Source organism: Schistocerca gregaria, chromosome 10 (assembly GCF_023897955.1).
Source record: "Schistocerca gregaria isolate iqSchGreg1 chromosome 10, iqSchGreg1.2, whole genome shotgun sequence".
Classification (NCBI taxonomy): Eukaryota; Metazoa; Arthropoda; class Insecta; order Orthoptera; family Acrididae; genus Schistocerca; species Schistocerca gregaria.
This window is the reverse complement of record NC_064929.1, coordinates 215072653-215095021: the sequence shown is the minus strand read 5'-3', so window position 1 is coordinate 215095021 and position 22369 is coordinate 215072653. Positions and strand designations below refer to the sequence as shown.

Genomic DNA, 22369 nt, shown 5'->3' with positions numbered 1-22369 from the left:
TGATAATCTCTCGCAACAAGGAACTTTTACTTAGGAAATTGTAAATCTCCTCAATCCTTTTTGTCAGATCAGCACTGAACATGCTGTACGCTGGATCAGGTAGTAAACACAGCATATTTTGACGTAATTCTGCTTGTCCAACACCACAGTAGCATAGCATACCCCTTGCCCATGAGTAAGATGAAAATGTCAGTATCCCCCTTGAGTGAACTAAATCATCTCTCTCGGCTGTTACGACGTGCTCTAATGCAACATCACAAAAATCAGTGGATGGCCATATGTGCTTAACTACATGCTTGTCATAAGGTGGTTTGTTAACAACACTGACTGTTCCTATCTTGTATCCTTATTAGTGGTGATAAATGATGTCTTTATGCTATCACAAGGAAAAGGAAGGAATGGTTGAGCCCAAATAAAGCAGCAACTCCCCATACAAAAACCTGCGTGCATCTGCTAGAGATCACGTCGTGCATCTGGTGGAACAGAGACGGGCAGGTTTACTAGAAATTGCTTCCCCAAAGTGTAACATCACTGCTGCCATTTATTGCCAACAACTGAGACGTCTTACAGACGCAGTCCAAGGACAACGACCGGGAAGACCGCGTGAAGTGATGCTACTCCACGATAATGCCTGCCAGCATTGTGCTGGGCTGACAAGAAACACTATACCGGAACTGTTTTGGGATGTCATTCCGCACCCACCTTATTCACGTGATATTGCGCGCTCAGATTTCCGCTCTCTGTCGAACAACTTTAAAGGAACTTCCTTTCTGGATTAAAATGTGCCCGAAACATTGCTCTACGACTTCTTTGCATTAAAACCACTTGATTTTTACAGTCGCGAAATCGAAAAGTTACCTCAGTGTTGGTAGACTGTTGTAAATAGTGAAGGAGACTATATTGTTGCTGAACAAAGTCTCTGTTTTCTGTACTGTTGTGCTTAAGGAAACACGCTACAAACTTATCCATAAACCCAATATTACTCTTGGGCAAACGTAACACAGTCAATAAACAACATGCTTCTCTCCTAATCTCGACGGTAGCATCAGGAGGAGTTTAAAGACAGCGTGTTCGACAGCATTTTTAAAATCAACAACGAGAAAACGCTTGGGCGTCAGTGAAAAATTTAAACCTTTCTCTAGAACGGGTAAACCTGCTCAGTGAGGCTGATCGAGATGTAGCATTAAACTCCGAGCGAAATTCCAGGCAGTTACAAAAAGAAATTCCTTGTCAAGAAGCATCGTCCAGCCAGTCCCAAGTACCGTCTTTTCTCGAAAGAAGAAAATGTACCGTGGCGGGCATTTTCAGAATTACAACATTCGTGGTGAAAAGTTGCCTCAAAAGTCAACATGAAGACTTCTGCAGCGAACATCTCAGCCAGGGGAAGCCAGGTTATTCCTCGTTGCAAAAAATGTGTTCCATTGAGGGCTGAACACCCAGAGAAGTACTAAAACCATTATCGTATTACATGGTTCCAACTTGTACCTCTTCGAGGTGATAATTAAGATTGTGTATACCCGATGGCCAGATAAATGTACAGTTGTCTCTTCAGTTGCATAGTCCGTCAGTGTAAGGATATGAAAGCTTCTCCAGTGGCACACAAAAAATGAGACGAACACTTTCGTAGGAATGTTTTATTCCATAGCTACAGCAGTAAAGTTTTGGATCTGGCGAGAGGGCGCACATAACAAAGACTTAGGATACAGACAAGGTGTTCTTAATCGTATGGTTCCAGATGGAGATCCAGTGTTTGTCATTGGCGAAGTTTCTTCATCTTTTCTTCAGATGGCAGCAGCAGCGACAAGAACCCACACACTGCGAAAGAAAATGAAAAGATTTAGAATTAGTGTCTGGAAATGCCCAGCAGAAATATGCTTCGCGCTAAGAGCGGTACGGTGATATAGTTAATATGCTGCTATTGGATAACGCATTCAGACGCTTCATTGATAGTATTTAGTTGAAATATTGGATTTTTAAATTTTACAAATTCAACTTCAGACATGCCAGTGGCAGTCCAACTCAACCTCAACGATGAAGTGCTCTAATCTCCCGTAACGATAATCCAGGCACGTAACTATAGACCAAGCTGCAAGCCTTGAACTACACTTAAGAGCCAAAGAAACTGGTACACATGTTTAACATCGTGTTGGGCCCCAGGCGAACACACGGAAGTTACGAGACATGACGTGGCATGGACTCGACTAATGCCTGAAGTAGTGCTGGAGGGAACTGACACCGTGAATCCTGCACATCTGTCCATAAATCCGTAAGAGTACGAGGGGGTGAAGATCTGTTCTGAACAGCATGTTGCAAGGCATCCCAGACAAGCTCAACAGTGTTCATGTCTGGAGAGTTTGGTGGCCAGCGGAAGTGTTTAAACTCAGAAGAGTGTTCCTGGAGCCACTCTGTAGCAATTTTGGATGTGTGAGGTGTCGCATTGTCGTGCTGGAATTGCTCAAGTCCGTCGGAATGCACAGTGGACATGAATGGATGCAGGTGATCAGATAGGATGCTTAGTTACGTGTCTCCTGTCAGAGTCGTATGTAGATGTATCAGGGGTCCCATATCATTCCAACTGCACACGGCCCAGACCATTACAGAGCCTCCACTAGCTTGAATGGTGCCTTGCTGACATGCAGGTCCATGGATTCATGAGGTTGCCCCCATATCCGTGCACGTCCATCCGCTCGATACAATTTGAAATGAGACTCGTCTAACAGGCAACATGTTTCCAGTCATCAACAGTCCAATGTCGGTGTTGATGGGCCCAGGCCAAGAATAAAGCTTTGTGTTGTGCAGTCATTAACGGTACACGAGTGGCCCTTCGTGTCCGAAAGCCCATATCGATGATGTTTCATTGAATGGTTCGCACGCTGACGCTTGCTGACGGCCCAGCATTGAAATCTGCAGCAATTTGGGGAAGGGTTGCACTTCAGTCACACTGAACGATTCTCTTCAGTCATTCTTGCAGGATCTTTTTTCACGTGCAGTGATGTCGGAGACTTGATGTTATACCGGATTCCTGATGTTCACGTACACTCGTGAAATGGTCGTATGGGAAAATCCCCAACTCATCGCTACATCGGAGATTCTTTCCCCCATCACTGGTGCGCTATAACACCACGTTCAGACTCACTTAAATCTTGGTGACCTGCTGTTGTAGCAGCAGTAACCGATCTAACAACTGCACCAGACACTTGTTGTCCTATATAGGCGTTGCCGACCGTAGCGCCGTATTCTACCCGTTTACATATTTCTGTATTTGAATAGACATACCTGGACCAGTTTCTTTGGAGCTTCAGTGTAAATGAAACTGTATTGTTTAGGCGACATGTTTTCACATGTATCACCTGAGTATAAATGACAGTTTCACCAGTGCACTGCTATTTTAAACCTCTTGTAGGCGATACCGCCACCCCAGTGTAATGTATACTGTTGACTTACAGTGACTACTCAGACTGCTAACTCAGAAGTGTGTGGTGTATTATACTGGGCGTTCAGTTAGTGTAAACAATGTTTTATGACAATATTGCCGACAATATCTAGACGTCCCTAACCCCTCTCCCTAGTTCATGCAATTTCAGTGTAAGCGACTGTGCTCTGTGGTTAGTAGCGCTTCGTTCAGGATTCACACAGACCGGCTGTTAAAGCGCCGTTGCAGCTGCCCAGACGGGGTTTAGTTTTACTCACACACAACGTATCCTCCCAGGACGGAGACGGCGACGACGCAGCTGGAGTCTATGAGGGCGCCCAGCATGAGGGACGTGACGAAGGCGCCCAGGCGGCCGAAACACAGCGACAGGCACACCGCCATGCCTCTGCAGAAAGGTCAGGAAGTGAAGTCAGTGTAGGACCCGCTGAAGAACTACAAGTATTGTGCGGCTTCTCCTATTTCAAAGACTTGTTAAAACTAATCTATTCAAAGAACTGAGACACCCTGCAGAAAGGTCAGGAAGTGAAGTCAGTGTAGGACCCGCTGAAGAACTACAAGTATTGTGCGGCTTCTCCTATTTCAAAGACTTATTAAAACTAAGCTATTCAAAGAACTGAGACACGCCTGAACAACAGGGACTTACATCCATTGACACAGAAAATAGTGCATTGAGAATGGCTAGCTACTAGCCGAAATATGTATTTGCGTAATCTAAAAAGGACGACTGATTGCTGCACTCTGTAATTTATAAACTAAACTCCATCCGAACAGACCTCAGAACGCCCGACTGGCCGTAGGGTCATCCTCCGACGGTTGGCATCACTGGATGCCGGTATGGAGGGGCATGTGCCGAGCACGGCACTCTCATGGCCATTGACAGCTTTTGAGTGGAGCCGCTACTCCTCAGTCAAGAAGACTCAATTGGTCTCACAAGCGCTGAGCGTACCCTGCTTACCCACAGCACTCGGCAGATCTGGACGGTCAGCCTTCTAAGTGCCAGCCAAACTGGACAGTTCTTAACTGTGGTGATCAGATTGGAACAGGTGTTATATCGCTGCAACACAGCCATTGGCTCCAAGGACATATTGCTGTCCTCCATTTCTTCCTATACTTTGCCAATGCATTCGTCAAAATCCTCTGCAATGTGTTTTTTGCATTCTAATCGCTGTTTGTCTCAACTATTTTTCGCTTCTGCTGTTGCTTCCTACGCCTGGAAAAGCACTATGGGACTTAACATCTGAGGTCACCAGTCCCCTAGACTTAGAACTGCTTAAACCTAACTAACCTAAGGACATCACACACATCCATGCGAGAGGCAGGATTCGAACCTGCGAGCGTAGCAGCAGCGCGGTTCTGGACTAAAGCGCCTAGAACCGCTCGGCCACAGTGGCCACCTGATGCTGTAGCAGATGCACCACAAATCTGCCTTCTGATAACAGGCTTCGATTGACTCCTTTCCTCATCTATTCTTTGTAGTACTCCCTCATTTCGTACTTTGTCTGTCAACGTAATTTTAACATTTTTCCATAGCTCCAAATTTCAAATGCGTGCAGTTGCTTCTTTTACTAGAGGAACATCTGTTTTTCTTTTTCTCTCAAGGGAAGCTTAATGAGCTTGGTGATTTTTATGTCGGAATTAACCGTCGAAAATATGGATGTTCAGCTCTCTTCTGAGCTGGGTGGTGAAAACTACGTGCGTTTAGATATAAATCTGTGGGACTCTGTCATCAGGGAAGCAGTTGAAATTAGACTTTGTGAAAATAATTGCAACAGAGACTCCGAATATGCACTCAGCAAAGCATGGAAACACGCATTTGGTAAGGAAAGAGCACATAGGGCGACTTCTTACATTCCTCGCAGTTCTCCGCCTGTTGCCTGGGATGGCGCTGCAAGCAACGCTGGATAAAGCGCGCAAACAAAATCTATGGACATTGAGGCCGCCGCCTCCGTGCGCGCCGTGTTCACCGTGACGTCATATAGCTGAGAAGCCGTCCACTGCTCATAAAAGCGGAAGCCTCACCGGTCCAAGACAGTCACTTTTACCCATGACGGAGGTAGTCATCGAAAGCTCGGGATTTTATCCAAATTTGACGCGGCAAGTAAACCGAGAACTATTTACATCCTTGAGTTCTTCGAGGTCCGTCTCTTTTGTACTGAACATGCGCTCCTTTATCGTGCCCAATAATCAGAAGTCACAGGTTGTGAGATCCGGAGATTGGAGAGGTCATAACAATGAAACGAAATGAGCGTATGGCATCGTTGGCTGGGAGGCCCCATGCGGGGAAGTTCGGCCGCCAAGTGCAAGTCTTATTTCAGTCGAGGCCACACTGGGTGACTTCCGCGCCGGTGATGAGGATGAAATGATGATGAGGAAAACACAACACCCAGGCCCCGAGCGGAGAAAATCTCTCGCTGGGCCGGGAATCTAACCCGGGCTCGCTTGCATGGGAGGCGAGAATTTTACCACCCAGCTAATAGGTGGGCGGCCGTAAGAATGACTCGTCGCGAGTAATCCAACCTCTGGGACCGTTTGACAAAGGTAAGCACGGAAGGAATGAGCAAAATGGGGCGGTGCGCCACCATGTTGGAAATACCCTTCTCGTCGAAGTTGCCGGCAGTTGTGGCCAAGCGGTTCTAGGTCTTCAGTCTGGAACCGCTCGACCGCTACGCTCGCAGGTTCGAATCCTGCCTCAGGCATGGATGTGTGTGATGTCCTTAGGTTAGTTAGGTTTAAGTAGTTCTAGGTCCTAGGGGACTGATGACCACAGATTTTCAGTGCCATAGTGCTCAGAGCCATTTTGAACCGCGTAGAAATTGTATGGGCACATTATCAACGGGAAACTCTTCCAGTATTCGCAAGCAGTCATGAGCATTCACCATTCGTAATGTAACGCAAAAAGGGGCCAAGTACACAAGCAGCGGTCAGGCCGTACCAGAAGACTGTTCACACATTTTTGACTGAACCTGTATATAACTGAATTCTCAGTCACTCTTCCTTAGCCAGAGTAGGTAACGCAAGCATTTGCGTTGACACTCGACTCGGAAATCCGCCGTTTCGAATACTGGTGGTGTTGGGCCGGACCAGTGTCTCATGAAGGGCATGTTGGTGATCCGTCCGTCGCTGTTGGAGAAGAATAAACTGCGTGCAGCCACCAGGTTTCAGCACTCTCCCTTCCCTTCCTCCATGACAACACAACCTCACCACTACGCTGGACGTGCCCTACGTCGCAGCCACCCACACGACGAAGATACACACCTGACACTTCATAGCAGTGTGGAGAGAGCTGTCTGCAAACTACCTGCACCAGGACGCTACAGGAATCCAGCATCTGCTCTCCAAAACTCAGTCGTTGATTATAAGACTCGCTGTCGTGTTATTCATTTCTTATCTGTATAAACGAATTGGGAGACAATCTAATAATAATGTCGTGTGGCGAGGGCGTCCCGTCGGGTAGACCGCTCACCTTGTGCAAGTCTTTCGATTGAGCAGCCGTCTTCGGTTGTTTGCAGATGACGCTGGCGTTTATCGACTAATAAAGTCATCAGAAGACCAAAAGAAACGGCAAAACGATTTAGAAAAGATATCTGAATGGTGCAAAAAGTGGCAGTTGACCCTAAATAACGAAAAGTGAGAGGTCATCCACATGAGTACTAAAAGGAACTCGTTAACTTCGGTTACACGATAAATCAGACTAATCTAAAAGCCGTAAACTCAACTAAATACCTAGGTATTGCAATTACGAACAACTTAAAATGGAAAGAGCACACAGAAAAGTTGTGGGGAAGGCTAACCAAAGGCTGCGTTTTATTGGCAGGACACTTAGAAAATGTAACAGATCTACTAAGGAGACGACCTACACTACGCTTGTCTGTCCTCTTTTAGAATACTGGTGCTCGGTGTGGGATCCTTACCAGGTACGTCTGACGGAGTACACGGAAAAAGTTCAAAGAAAGGCAGCACGTTTTGTATTATCGCGAAATATGGGAGAGAGTGTCACAGAAATGAGAAGGGATTTGGGCTGGAAATCATTTGAAGACAGGCCTTTTTTCGTTGCGACGGAATCTTCTTACGAATTTCCAATCACCAACTTTATCCTCCGAATGCGAAAATATTTTGTTGACACCGACCTACATAGGGCAGAACGATCACCACGATAAAATATGGGAAATCAGAGCTCGTACGGAAAGATATAGGTGTTCATTCTTTGCGCGCGCTATACGAGATTGGAATAATAAGAGGATTGTGAAGGTGCCTCTGCCAGGCACTTAAATGTGATTTGCACAGTATCCATGTAGATGTAGATGTAGACTACCGAAAGTTGCATACTGGCAACACAACTGGTCGAATCTCCCGACTAAGGTACAGCTGTGCAGTCAGGGTGCGTGGGATAATCACTAGAGCGCTCCTGCTGTCGTACGAAATCGCATCCCAGATCATAACTCCAGGTGTAATTCTGGTGCGTCTAGCACGCAGACAGGTGGGTTGCAGGTCCTCAACTGGCCGCTTTCTAACCAACACATGGCCATTACTGACACTGAGGCAGAACAAAATCTCGTTAGAAACCACATTAGACCTCCACTCTGCCCTCCAGTGAGCTACAGCTTGACACCGCTGAAGTCACAAATGGCGGTGATTTGGGGTCAGTGGAATGCATGCTACATAGCAGCTATCCTTCAAGTAACCGATTTGTCACAGTTACACTACTGGCCGTTAAAACTGCTTCACCAAGAAGAAATACAGATGATAAACGAATATTCATTGGACAAATATATTATACTAGAACTGACACGTGATTACATTTTCACCCAATTTGGGTGCATAGATCCAGAAAAATCAGTACCCAGAACAACCACCTATGGCCGTAATAACGGCCTTGATACACTGGGCATTAAGTGAAACAGAGCTTGGAAGGAGTGCTGATCATGCAGCTTCAACTCGATACCACAGTTCATCAAGAGGAGTGGCTGGCGTACTATGACGAGCCAGTTGCTCGCCCATCACTGACCAGACGTTTTCAGTTGGTGACAGATATGGAGAATGTGCTGGCCAGGGCAGCCGTCGAACAGAAAATGTATCCAGAAAGGCCCGTACAGGACCTGCAACATGCGGTCGTGCATTCTCCTGCTGAAATGTAGGGTTTCGCAGGGATCGAATGAAGGATAGAGCCACGGGTCGTAACACATCTGAAATATAATGTGCGAACAAGAGGTGACCGAGACGTGTAACCAGTGGCACTCCATACCATCACGCCGGGTGATACGCCAGTATGGCGATGACGAATACACGCTTCCAATGTGCATTCACTGCGATGTCGCCAAACACGGATGCGACCGTCATGATGCTGTAAACGGAACCTGGATTCATCCGAAAAAATATCGTTTTGCCATTCGTGCACCCAGGTTCGTCTTTGAGCACACCATTGTAGGCGCTCCTGTCTGTGATGCAGCATCAAAGGTAACCGCATCCATTGTCTCTGAGCTGATAGTCCGTGCTGCTGCAAACGTCGTCGGACTGTTCGTGCAGATGGTTGTTGTCTTGCAAACGTCCCCATCTGTTGACTCAGGGATCGAGACGTGACTGCACGATCTGTTACAACCATGCGGATAAGATGCCTGTCATCTCGACTGCTAGTGATGGAATCCAGCATGGCGTTCCGTATTACCCTCCTGAAACCACCGATTCCATATTCTGTTAACAGTCGTTGGATGTCTACCAACGCGAGCAGCAATGTCGCGATACATAAACCGCAATTGCCATTGGCGACAACCCGAGCTTTATCAAAGTCGGAAACGTGATGGTACGCATTTCTCCTCCTTACACGAAGCATCACAACAAAGTTTCACCAGGCGACGCCGGTCAACTGCTGTTTGTGTATGAGAAATTGGTTGGAAACTTTCCTTATGTCGGCACGTTGTAGGTGTCGCCACCGACGCCAACCTTGTGTGAATGCTCTGGAAAGCTAATCATTTGCATATCACATCTTCTTCCTGTCGGTTAAATTTCTCGTCAGTAGGTGTCATCTTCGCGGTGTAGGAATTTTAATGGCCAGTAGTGTAGTTGTGGTGCCAACTGCTGCTTATATTGCTGCTGCAGATGCGGTACGACGCACCAGAGCCACAGGGCGAACACGGTGGTCTTCCCCCTCGGTAGTGCCACGCGGCTGTCCGGAGCCCGGTCTTCTTGCGACCGTACAATCCCGCGACCTTCGCCGCCAGCGATCAGGTATAGCGGCTACATTCCTGCATACTCTTACTGCAATATCGAAGCTTCTCTTAGTCCTATTAAGCGACATCGTTCAAACTCAGTGCGATGCTGATAATCGCGTCTTTGTAGCCTTAAAGGTATACTTGATTAACATCAACTCATTGCCTCCATTCTCAAAAAGTAACGGTCACCCTACCGTTAGAGCAGTCATAAGCGTCAGGAAGTCGTTTCTGAAAGTATATATGGGGTGTAGCCATGTGTGGAAGTGAAACATGGACAATAAGTAGTTTGGACAAGAAGAGAACAGAAGCTTTCGAAATGTGGTGCTACAGAAGAATGCTGAAGATTAGATGGGTAGATAACATAACTAATGAGGAGGTACGGAATAGAATTGGGGAGAAGAGGAGTTTGTGGCACAACTTGACAAGAAGAAGGGACCGGTTGGTAGGACATGTGCTGAGGCATCAGGGGATCACAAATTTAGCATTGGAGGGCAGCGTGGAGGGTAAACATCTTAGAGGGAGACCAAGAGACGAATACACTAAGCATATTCAGAAGGATGTAGGTTGCAATAGGTACTGGGAGATGAAGAAGCTCGCACAGGATAGAGTAGCATGGAGAGCTGCATCAAACCAGTCTCAGGACTTAAGACCACAACAACAACAACCGTTAGAGCGTGTATTTAAAGCAAACCTGTTGTGTTTCCTCATAGTAGCGCCACTCTTATGAGAGAGGCACGAAATTTGGATACACATCATCTTTCATATGTAGAAACAAGCCTACCAACTTTCGTTTACGTCGCAACACCAAGCGTACTGTTTCTCCTGGGTGGGCTTGGGTTTAAAAAAAAAAAAATGTGAACTAAATATTACGATAAATTTTATGAATAACCGACAAGTACGTCAAAGAAGAGAAGATAGAACTACAATGGACATGGTATTCCAGGGACTCTAGCGCTGCTATGCATGAACTATCTTTCCTTTGTAATTCGCTTATCTTATATGCTTGGATTCGGACCTAAGAGGACGTTCTTGTGTAAAGCTCATCTTGCTGTACCAGCTGTTAATGTAAGTTGTACTTAAAACCCGAAAAATATAATGGTTATTTTGTCAAAAGAATTACTGTATGTGGTCAATTAATTGATCGACTGATATCTAGACTGTCTTAAGTAGATATGGGCCTTAACAAAGAATTTTCATTGTTGGGCGCCTTCTTAGTAAAATCTTTAAAATTCTTCTTTTGGCTCATCTACGAGACGTATCGTTGGTTAGGACAATTAACTGTATTTCAGATTCCACGAGACCGGAGGCAGCTACTAATAATTTAACAATTTTATTTACAGGTTTTCTTTATATAACGAGATAACATCCCAGGCAGAAAAGGTCTGGTCACAGGATTCCAGTTCCATTATAGGATTTCATTTGTAGATGCTACTCTTGTTATCTTACATTGGGGAATCGAGACGATACCATCATAAGTTACGTAACTACCCTGACAACTGAACTAGTTTACTGAGCACTTATACACGTAGGGCTAAATTAAACAACATATTACTCTGTTAATAATATTCCTACATTAGTTATTTCTCTTTTATGCTGAACCATTGTATTAATGTGTGTTTCTTTTTTGTGTAAGTCACGGATCATATTTTATTTTATTACATTACACTAATAGTCACAAAATAAATAAAAAAAATTATTTTATCACATTACACAAGTACCACTCCTGCTTGGTGTTACGAGTTCTTTTTTCCATCAATGTAATAACAAACTGTAAAGCACAGTTGAAACTGGTATATGCGAAGAGGCACAACACGCCTAAATGAAATTGGCAGTGACGGACGCATTTCCAAGTAGCGGTCTCCAACCGATCTGAACACCAGCTCCAGGAAATAACATTGACAACAATAATGAAACACGAGTGATCTACTCAAGCACCGACATCATCGCACTTACTAGCAATTAGTGTCACATAAACTGACGAGCCAAAATATGAAACCGCCTGCGAAGGGGGAGGAGGAGGAGGAGATTAGTGTTTAACGTCCCGTCGACAACGAGGTCATTAGAGACGAAGCGGAAGCTCGGATTAGGGAAGGATGGGGAAGGAAACGGGTCATGCCCTTTCGAAGGAAACATCCCGGCATTGCCTTGGGGCGATTTAGGAAAATCACGGCAAGTCTAAATCTGGCCTGCCAGACGCCGGTCTGAGCCGTCGTCCAGTGTGCCAACCGTTGCGCCACCTCGCTCGCTATGAGCACTTGCCTAATAGCGTTTTGGGTTACTTCTCGAATGTATTACATCACTGATTCTACGTACCACGGATCCGACAGTTTGCTGGTAGAATGTGGAGATGTGTGGCTCCAGACTTCTACGCGTAAGTCATGTAATTTCCGTAAACAACGGGCTGGTGATTTGTGGGGTCGGCATTGACGCCCGATAGCGACGCAGATGGATTCCATAGACTTCACATCTGGCGAATTTTGAGGGCAAGATGTCAAGTGAGTTCACTCTCATGTTCCTCAAACCTCTGCAACACAGTTTTGGTTCCGAGACATGGACAATTATACACTACTGGCCATTAAAATTGGTACACCAAGAAGAAATGCAGGTGATGAACGGGTATTCGTTGGACAAATATATTATTCTGCAACTGACATGTGATTACATTTTCACGCAATTGGGCTGCATAGATCCTGACAAATCTGTACCCACAACAACCACCTCTGGCCGTAATAACGGCCTTGATACGCTCGGGCATAGAGTCAAACAGAGCTTGGATGGCGTGTACAGGTACAGCTGCCCATGCAGCTTCAACACGATGCCACAGTTCATCAAGAGTAGTGACTGGCGTATTGTGACGAGCCAGTTGCTCGGCCACCACTGAAAAGACATATTCAGTTGGTGAGAGATCTGGAGAATGTGCTGGCCAGGGCAGCAGTCAAACATTTTCTGTATCCACAAAGGCCCGTACAGGAACTGCAACATGCGGTCGTGCATTATTTTGCTGAAATGTAGGGTTTCACAGGGATCGAATGAGGAGTAGAGCCACGGGTCGAAACAGATCTGAAATGTAACGTCCACTGTTCAAAGTCCCGTCAATGCGAACAAGAGGTGACCGAGACATGTAACTAATGGCACCCCAAACCATCACGCCGGGTGATAAGCCAGTATGGCGATGAGGAATACACGCTTCCAATGTGCATTCACTGCGATGTCGCCAAACACGAATGCGACCTTCATGATGCTGTAAACAGAACCTGGAATCGTCCGGAAAAATGACGTTTTGCCATTCGTGCACCCAAGTTCGTCGTTGAGTACATCCTCGCAGGCGCTCCTGTCTGTGATGCAGCCACGGTCTCCCAGCTCATCGTCCACGCTGCTGCAAACGTCGTCGAACTGTTCGTGCAGATGGTTGTTGTCTTGCAAACGTCCCCATCTGTTGACTCAGGGATCGAGACGTGACTGCACGATTTGTTACAGCCATGCGGATAAGATGCCTGTCATCTCGACTGCTAGTGATACGAGGACGTTGGGATCCAGCACGGCGTTCCGCATTACCCTCCTGAAACCACCGATTCCATATTCTGCTAACAGTCATTGGGTCTCGACCAACGCGAGCAGCAATATCGCGATAGGCTACAATCCGACCTTTATCAAAGTCGCAAGCGTGATGGTACGCATTTCTTACCCGAGGCATCACAACAACGTTTCACTAGGAAACGCCGGTCAAGTGCCGTTTGTGTATGAGAAATCGGTTGGAAGCTTTCCTCATGTCAGCACTTTGTAGGTGTCGCCACCGGTGCCAATCTTGTGTGTGAATGCTCTGAAAAGCTAATCATTTGCATATCACAGCATCTTCTTCCTGTCGGCTGTAGCACGTCATCTTCGTGGTGTAGCAATTTTAATGGCCAGTAGTGTACTGCTGAAAGATGACTTCGACGTCGGGGAAGGGACGCAGGCGGTTTGCAGGTGTTAGTTTGTTTTGATTACTACCACAGGTCCCACGCAAGCGCAGGAGAATGTCTCCCATAGCATAATACGGCTCCCATCAGCCTGCGACCTTGGCGCTGTGCACGTTTCGAGCCCTGTTCGCGTGGATGACGGCCTGTTGGAGCAAAAACATAACTCATCCGACGAGCTGACGCGTTTTCGTTGATCCACGGTCCAGTCTCGATGTTCCAGTGGACACGGCAACCGTGGTTAATGCTATCGTTGGGTCTACATGTGAAGACGTATGGGTGGTCTGCTGTGGAGCTCCGTGCGATCAACGGCCTGCTCCGAAACACTTGTGCACGCACCAGCACTGTGCTCTTTCGGAAGAGATGCCACAAATCGCCACCTGTCCTGCATCACAGAGCAGACAAGCCTATGGAGCCCACGTTCTGTGAAGAGTCGTGGACTTCCAACGATTTTAGGCCTAATGCTAGTTTCGCTGTCCTGCCTCTTTCCGTAGATGCTGACTACATAAGCATGTGAACACACGACCAACTATGGCGTTTTCGAGATACTTGTTCATGGGCTCTGGTTAATAATGATATCACTTTTGCTAAACGGCCTTGCCGTAGTGGTTACACTGGTTCCCATGCGATCACCGAAGTTAAGCGCTGTCGGACGTGGTCGGCACCTGGATTGGTGACCATCCAGGCCGCCATGCGCTGTGGGCATTTTTCGGGGTGCACTCAGCCTCGTGATGCCAATGCAGGAGCTACTCGACCGAATAGTAGCGGCTTCTGTCAAGAATACCATCGTAACGACCGGGAGAGCGGTGTGCTGACCGCACGCCCCTCCTATCCGTATTCTCCACCGAGGATGACACGGCGGTCGGATGGTCCCGGTAGGCCACTGGTGGCCTGAAGACGGAGTGTTATCACTTTTGCCAAAGTCGCTCATGTCAACAGAGATTCCCCATCTGCGGCCTGTGTCGTCGCTAGAATGATTCCCCATTTGTCATTGATCCACTTATACATTTTCTTACCGCGTCATGTTCCCGTAACACCACCAGAGGACATCCCACCTCGTGGTGGAGAATGGTCAAATGTTTTGGCATATCAGTGTATATGTAACAATAAGAAAACGTGATAATATCAGTAGGTGTACTTCAACAATATAAATTATCAATGACAGTGCAGTGCTCCAGTTTCTTTCTGTATATAAACGGCAACTGCGTGTAGTGCAACACCAAACATCTTCACTAATTTTTTGAGTGTTGGTGGTGAACTTAACAATCAGGTTCTGTTTTTACAGCAGTTCTTGAGAGTAAATAGATAGAGGGCAGAGTCAGGTCCGGTCGATCAAACAGCTAGGCGTAACGTTGCAAAGCAATGTGAAATGGAACAAGCACGTAAGGACGGTAGCAGGGAAGAAGACTGATCGACTTCGGTTTATTGGAAAATCTCTAGAAAGGTGTAGCTCCTCGTTGTGGGACACCTGCATGGAAAACCAGAGCGACCTATTTTTGAGTAGTGCTGAGTGTTCGGGATCCCCACCAGACCGGATTAAAGAGACATATAGAAAGAATTCAGAGGCGAACTGCTAGATCCGTTAGCGGTAAGTTGGATCAACATGCTAGTATTTTGGGAACCCTCCTCGAACTCAAGTGGGAAGTCCACTTTCTTTCAGCGAAATACTATAAAGGAAATTTTAGACTACAGGTATTTGCGGCTGACTGCGGAACGATTGTACTAGCGCCAACGTAAATTACGCTTAAGTACCACAAACATAAGAGAAATTAGGGCTTGTAATGAGGCAGGGGTTGGGAACTGCCCCAAAAAGCGCAAAAATCAGCAGTGGTCAGTGCTATGAAGATGCAGAAGGCAGTGGAAACCACAGCATTAAAGACACATTGTGTGTATCCTCAGGACATGTGGCGTGTAATCGAAAAAAATGTCATGATGATCTCTTTATTGGCGAAAGATTCCAGGCAAGGCCCCATTTGGATCTCTGGGAGAGGACTGCCAAAGGGGAGTTACCATGAAGAAAACATTGAATAAACAACTAAAGGCTAACGTTCTACGAGTCAGAAGTTTTGACGGAGTAGGGAAGCTAGAGAATCTGAAAAAGGAAATTCGAAGCCTCAATCAAGATATAGTAGGGGTCAGGGAAGTGAAATGGAAAGAAGAGAAGGAGTTGTGGTCAGACGAGTGTAGGGTAATATCTCAGCATCTGAAAATGGTATAATGGGAGTAGGATTCGTTACGAATAGGGTGGCAGGACAAAGAGTGAGTTACTGTGAGCAGTTCAGTGATTGGGTAGTTCCCACCAGAATCGACAGCAAGACACTAGGTTGTCAGAAAGTGACAAGAGTTGCAGTTTTGTTGGTCATGCAAACGCCGCTTCACATCCATCTTTCCAGGCCATATTGTTTGTGCTGAAGTATTACACAAGAAAAATTGTTAATGCAAAGTTACCTTCAATAAATATGCACCGCTCCTTCTACGTCAGAATGGAAGGAAGGTGAACAGCGCACGGACACATGGAGCATCTCACCTGAGGTATGTGGGGACAGCATCGACGACGACGATATTGACGACGGACACGCACGCTCCGGAGAGCACCACGAACGCCATCGGCAGCATCAGGATCTGCAGCTCCGTCTGGGCCCAAAGCACGGCAACACCACACAGCCCCGATGCTATCAGGCTGAGGGCTGAAACACCAAAGTTCGTGTGTGTATACGGACGTGTGGGAGTAAGCTTTGTGCATGTTTGTTTTCCTGAATAGCTGCTGTGGAACATGCGGAGCAATCTCAGCTGTTAATGGGGCACCTGTGACTTTACCATAACATGCGACTCACTACAGGGTGTCCCACAGGAAGCAAGTTTTCAGTCGCCACCCTCATGATACGTAGTTGGGCTCGCACCGCGCGGTGGTTGGACCCACATAGCTGGCCAGTGCAGGTACAAACTCAGGCAGTGGACGAGTTCTGTCACGTGCAGAGCATTGTGGTTGTACAGTGCGCAATACGCCGTGGAAGAGACCGCCATTTCCGTGATGCAGGCAGAAGAACGATATCCAGACGGATAGGACACTGGATCTGACGGGTTCTGTACCCAATGTGAAGCATAAGGGACCTGAAAAGACACTCCAAACGCCGGAAAATACCCAATTATTTCGAGCACCTGCACAATGGAGACCGCAGCGACCTGTCTGCCGCCATTCCAGACTGTTACACTCCAAATCCCTCCCACTTCTTTGCAGAGGCTTGTGAAACAGGATTTAAAGTTTCATCCTTATATGCTGGAAGTGACTCAACAGCTAGGGCTGGGAGACGAAGTGAGCAGGCGCAATTTCTGCACAACGTTACTGGACAGAACTGACGAGCCCTGTGATGTGTGGTTGGGTTCATGTAAGTGGGTTTGCCCGCATCTCGTGGTCGTGCGGTAGCGTTCTCGCTTCCCCCGCCCGGTTTCCCGGGTTCGATTCCCCGGGGGGTCAGGGATTTTCTCTGCCCCGTGATGGCTGGGTGTTTTGTGATGCGCTTAGGTTAGTTAGGTTTAAGTAGTTCTAAGTTCTAGGGGACTGATGACCATGGATGTTAAGTCCCATAGTGCTCAGAGCCATTTGAACCATTTTTGAGTGGGTTTGTCAATAAACAAAACTTCCGATTAATTGGCGACTCCATAGAGTGTTCTGTGCGCCACGACCAAATAGTGGATAGTATTGGAAGGAGAATAAGCATTGGTCGTATTTTTTTTTTTTTTTTGTTTTATTATCCGCAAAATCGATTTTAGGTCACTTAGTGACCATCCTCAGTGCTGTAATATACAATAAAAATTGGTAGGCACTGGTATCAACAAGCTTAGAGCGATCTCATAAATCGATTTTGCGGGTAATATATATAAAAAAAGAAAACGACCAATGCTGATTCTCCTTTCAAAACTTCCGATGTTACTCCCACACAGACTCGCAGCTACTTAGTGTGAAACCCAAGGGTAGCCCGAAGGTCGTTGTCTGGCGTGCTACTGGTCAGCCCATTGTACCCCTTTTTTGTTTTGTTTTTCGGACAACAAAGGCCGGCCAGTGAGCATCAGTTCTGAGCGATATGCGGACACGATAACCATTTCTTCATTAGACAAAATGTATTCACAGTTGTCTATGCGAACTACCATCAGTTGGGTAAGGGAATGACTACAATGAAAATTTGCACCGTACTGGGACGCGAACCCGGCTTTACGCGAGCGGTCGCCTTAACCGCTTTGGCTATCAAAAAAATGGCTCTGAGCACTATGGGACTTGACATCTGAGGTCATAGGTCCCCTAATACTTAGAACTAATTAAACCTAACTAACGTAAGGACATCACACACATTCATGCCCGAGGCAGGATTCGAACCTGCGACCGTAGCAGTCGCGCGGTTCCGAACTACAGCGCCTAGACACCTTTAAGGTTTTGAAGTAAGGAGTTACCACTGATATGATAAAGTTGTTTTACCGTCACAAGAATGTAAAAACAATGTGGCAGCAGGAAAGGAAAGGTATCTTCAACAGATGCTTATGTATTTGAACGTAGTTTTATGCGCTATTGAATTAAGAGAAGAATTAAAAATAATTCAATCACAGGACAGTGTAACTGTAAAATGTTATTATTAAAAAAACTGGTAAATACTTGCGCTTTGTTTCATTGGCAATTACCAATAACTGCCGATAACCGCGTGCCAACGAGTGAGGTGGCGCAGCGGTAGCACACTGGACTCGCATTCGACAGGACGACGGTTCAATCCTGTCTCCAGCCACCCTAATTTAGGTTTTCCGTGATTTCCCTAAATCGTTTCAGGTAAATGCCGGGATGGTTCCTTTGGAAAGGCACGGCCGATTTTCTTCCCAATCCTCCCCTAATCCGAGCTTGAGCTCTGTCTCTAATGACCTAGTTGTCGACGGGACGTTAAACACTAACCTAACCGCGTGTCATTAAGCAGGTTCTGCGTTTTTCAAAATAAAGTATTTATTTTCATTGAAAAAAGGAAGCGAATTTAAAAACTTTTTGCAATAGTTGTGTGACTTACTGGAGACAATAAGCAAAAAATCATGTTCCGGTTTTTTCTTTAAAATATTTCTGTCAAAACAAATTGAATAACTCGGGACCAGGTTTTTGTCACTTACACCCCATACCACCAAATGGCAGACACTCAGATCGGCAGCAAACATTGTGTGTCGATAGAGTATCAACAAAACCACCGATTTAGTTCCTACTATGTGCTGTCGTCCAGTAGAACATGAGTAAATCGTAATGAAATGTAACACCAGAGCTACGGAGTGTAGGATAAGCGTATCTGTGCGCTTTGAATCCGAAAATCAATAAATCAATGGAACGTGACTAGGTAGAGCGTCAGGCCATCGTGCGAAAGGTCACTTGTTCGAAACACCCTGACAGCGTGGTTTCTTTTCTTTTCTTTTTTTTTTTTTTTTTTTTTTTTTTTTTGAACGGTTTACGCTTGAAATTGTTATATAGAGTTCGTAGCAAAGTTTTCTTGGCAATCTGCTTTCTCTTTGCTAGTTGAAACTAGCAAACCAGTAGCGTACATTTGTATACATAGGTGCTGTCTGTACAAATGTACGCTATAGGTTTGCTAGTTTCAGCTAGCAAAGCGAAAGCAGATTGGCAAAAGAACGTTGCTACAAACTCCGAAACGTCCTTTAATGTGACAGAAAATTGTTCTCCCATATAAAAATTTAACGTGTAAACTGATAAAAGTCGCCCATCAGTGGGTTTCGATAGTGAGACCTTTCGCACGATGGTCTGACGCTCTACCTACTCACCTGCTAGTGATTTTAAGATTCAGAGAGCACGGATACGGTTTTCCTATACTCCGTAGCTCTGGTGTTACATTTCATTACAATTTAGACATGTTCTACTGGACGACAGCACACAGCAAGAACTAAATCGGTGTTTTGGTTGATACTCTATCGACACACAACGTTTGCTGCCGATCTGAGTGTCTGACATGTGGAGGTTTGGGAGCCAGCCCGTTATTCGTTCGCGCTCTGCAGTTATTTGTTTGTGTGAGGTGTCGGGCTGCTCACCCAGCAGGAGCCTCTTGCTGACAGCCTTGACGAGGGGGATGATGGCGACGTAGGCGATGGCGAAGCCCGCGCCGTTGATCATCGAGTTCTGGAAGCTGACCTCGCTAACTGTCGCCACGCACACCTCGGGCCCAGAGGTAGAGCTGTCCAGTGCGGTCGCTGTCCAGTTGGCACCACTGTCGGCGAAGCCGTCCACGGTGGTCCAGTTGGCGAAGGCAGTTACTTCGGTGGTAGTGTATTCGGCTGTTGTGCTGTAACATGTTGATTGTTTCTGTATGTCCGTCTTTTCAGAGATGTTTGCGTGCTTCGGCTGTTCAGTACAAATAAAACAACAAGTTTACTTTCACCAATCACTGTTTTTTTATCTCCACAACCCGTTTCAACGGTTTAAACCTCCATCAGGTGGATTTACATTTGTTGGTATGACAAGTGTGTGTGTGTTGCGTTACAATTTTTTGGAGTAACTAACTGTCTAGTGGAGAAATAAAACATTATTCCAGAACGTGGTTTTGGGTTTATTTTGACAAAAAACTAAACTATATCTAATGGCAAAAATAAAATAACTGAGAGTACCTCCAGTGGTCACAGGTTCCTTTCACTATCATAACCAAAATGGTTCAAATGGCTCTGAGCACTATGTGACTTAACTTCTTTGGTCATCAGTTCCTTAGAACGTAGAACTACTTAAACCTAACTAACCTAAGGACATCACACACATCCATGCCTGAGGCAGGATTCGAACCTGTGACTGTAGTGTCGCGCGGTTCCAGACTGTAGCGCCTAGAACCGAATGGCCACTGCGGCCGGCTATCGTAACCCATCACATGTATACTGTCATATTTTGTGAATAAATATGGCGTTTGGAAACTATTTGGTGCAAGAATCGTATAGCAGAACACAAACATTATCGTAAAGCACAAATAATATACATTGTAACAACATTATTACTTGATAAGTTTTAATGGATTTTGGAGATCTTTGTTTTGAAGTGTTGAATAGATGTATTGGAATAAATGTTTCAGGTGGTATATAGATCCGATTTTGTCAAATTAGTAGAGCTTAGACTTCATGTTCGTTTCTACAATCAGGTGACGTGTTGCAGACTTTAATTAGAATAATTATGATGTCTACAGCGCTAAAACTGGTTGGGATTCACAGATAGGAATGAAACGGTGGAGACAGAGGGAGAGGAAGAGAAAGAGAAAGTGAGAGGGAGAGAGAGGGTAGAAGGAGTAGTTGGATGAGAGCAAACTTTCCAAAGCAGGGGACTCCTAAGATTATGTCTGTTACATATAATAACTGCCCAAAGGTTGGCGTAATACATTGGTTAGTGCTTTAAAATATGCAGATGGGTGTACAATTTATGCCAATAGTTACCATGACATACCCGAAATGTACAAGGGATTGACCTCATTTACAAATTTACCTTCACACCAACAGCTTGTACCCCTGTCAGTTTAAAACTATATGTACATCCGTATGCATATTTTTAAGCATTAACCATTGTCTAAATTATAGAGCACAGCAATCAGTCGTCCTTTTTTTTTGTAGGTTTTATTAGGCAAATCCAGATTTTGGCTAATGCCTAGCCATTATCTATTCATGTCAGCTCCCTGTTGTTCTGGCGTCAGTCACAGTTCTTTGAATATTTCTGTATTCAGTAGTATTCAAAGAACTGTGACTGACGCCCGCTGTGCGTAAGACAATAGTTTACGAGTAGCATACACTTTTCACAGAGGGTCGAGAAGTCGCCGCAGACGACGACAGCGCTGGATGCCTTAAGACGTCAATAACTGACGACAATGTGGAAGGAGTAAAGAAGATTACGCTTGAAAATCGCCGAATCACCATCAAAGGGGTTGCTGATGGCGTCGGCATATACTTTGGCTCACGCCAAGCAATTTCTTTTACTTTCCTTTTTTTTTTTTTTTTTTTAATACTTTGAACATGAAACTTGTAGTAGCAAAATTTGTACAGGAATTGTTAAATTTCGGCCAAAAATGACTTCACTTAGACATCGCTCAGAAATTGTTGAATGAAATCGACGATCAAGAACATCTGAAGAAGGTTACAACTGGTTGTGAAACAAGGGTATATGGGTATGTCGACGAAACTAAGGCCGAGTCGTGCCAATGGAAACTGCCTGAAGAGCCAAGACCGGAGAAAATCAGCAAGTCCAATCGCATGTAAGGGTTCTTCTCACTGTTTTCTTCGATTACAGTGAGATAGTGCATCATGAGATCCTGCCTTATGGTTGTACGGGCATTAAGGAATACTACCCGGAAGTTATGCGCCGTTTGCGTGGAGGAATCCGAAGAAAACGACCAGGATTGTGGCGAAACTACTCGTAAAACTGCATCACGATAATGCTCCCGCACAGAGCTCAATGCTTTTTAGCAAAATTCAAAACCGTTATGTTGCTTCAGCCGCCCTATTTGCCAGACGTAGCTCCTGAGACTTCTTTCTATTCCCAAGGCTCAATTCGATTGTGGTGCTGCACTTTATTCCATTTTTAAGCAAAATTTAATGAAAATTTATTGATCCAGATTTTCGAAAGTAAAAGTTCGCTGAGCACTCAAATACGCATATAGCCTTATCTACTGTCAACAATAAACTAAATCAAATGGCTCTGAGCACTATGCGACTTAACTTCTGAGGTCATCAGTCACCTAGAACTTAGAACTAATGAAACCTAACTTAACCTAAGGACATCA

General features: G+C 45.6%; 1 protein-coding gene across 3 annotated transcripts in view; it reads right to left on the bottom strand.

Annotated features, from left to right (window-relative positions):
• Positions 1–1619: 1619 nt before the first annotated feature.
• LOC126293692 (synaptic vesicle glycoprotein 2A-like) overlaps positions 1620–22369 on the bottom strand; it is a 69993-nt gene continuing 49243 nt past the window's right edge. For all 3 annotated transcript variants that reach the window (XM_049986993.1, XM_049986992.1, XM_049986994.1), the window contains 4 exons: positions 19656–19906; positions 16123–16282; positions 3691–3818; positions 1620–1815 (listed from right to left, as the gene is read on the bottom strand). In XM_049986993.1, the coding sequence (XP_049842950.1) occupies positions 1754–1815; positions 3691–3818; positions 16123–16282; positions 19656–19906 (601 nt within the window). In that variant the 3' untranslated portion in view covers positions 1620–1753. The remainder of the gene's footprint in view (positions 1816–3690; positions 3819–16122; positions 16283–19655; positions 19907–22369) is intronic.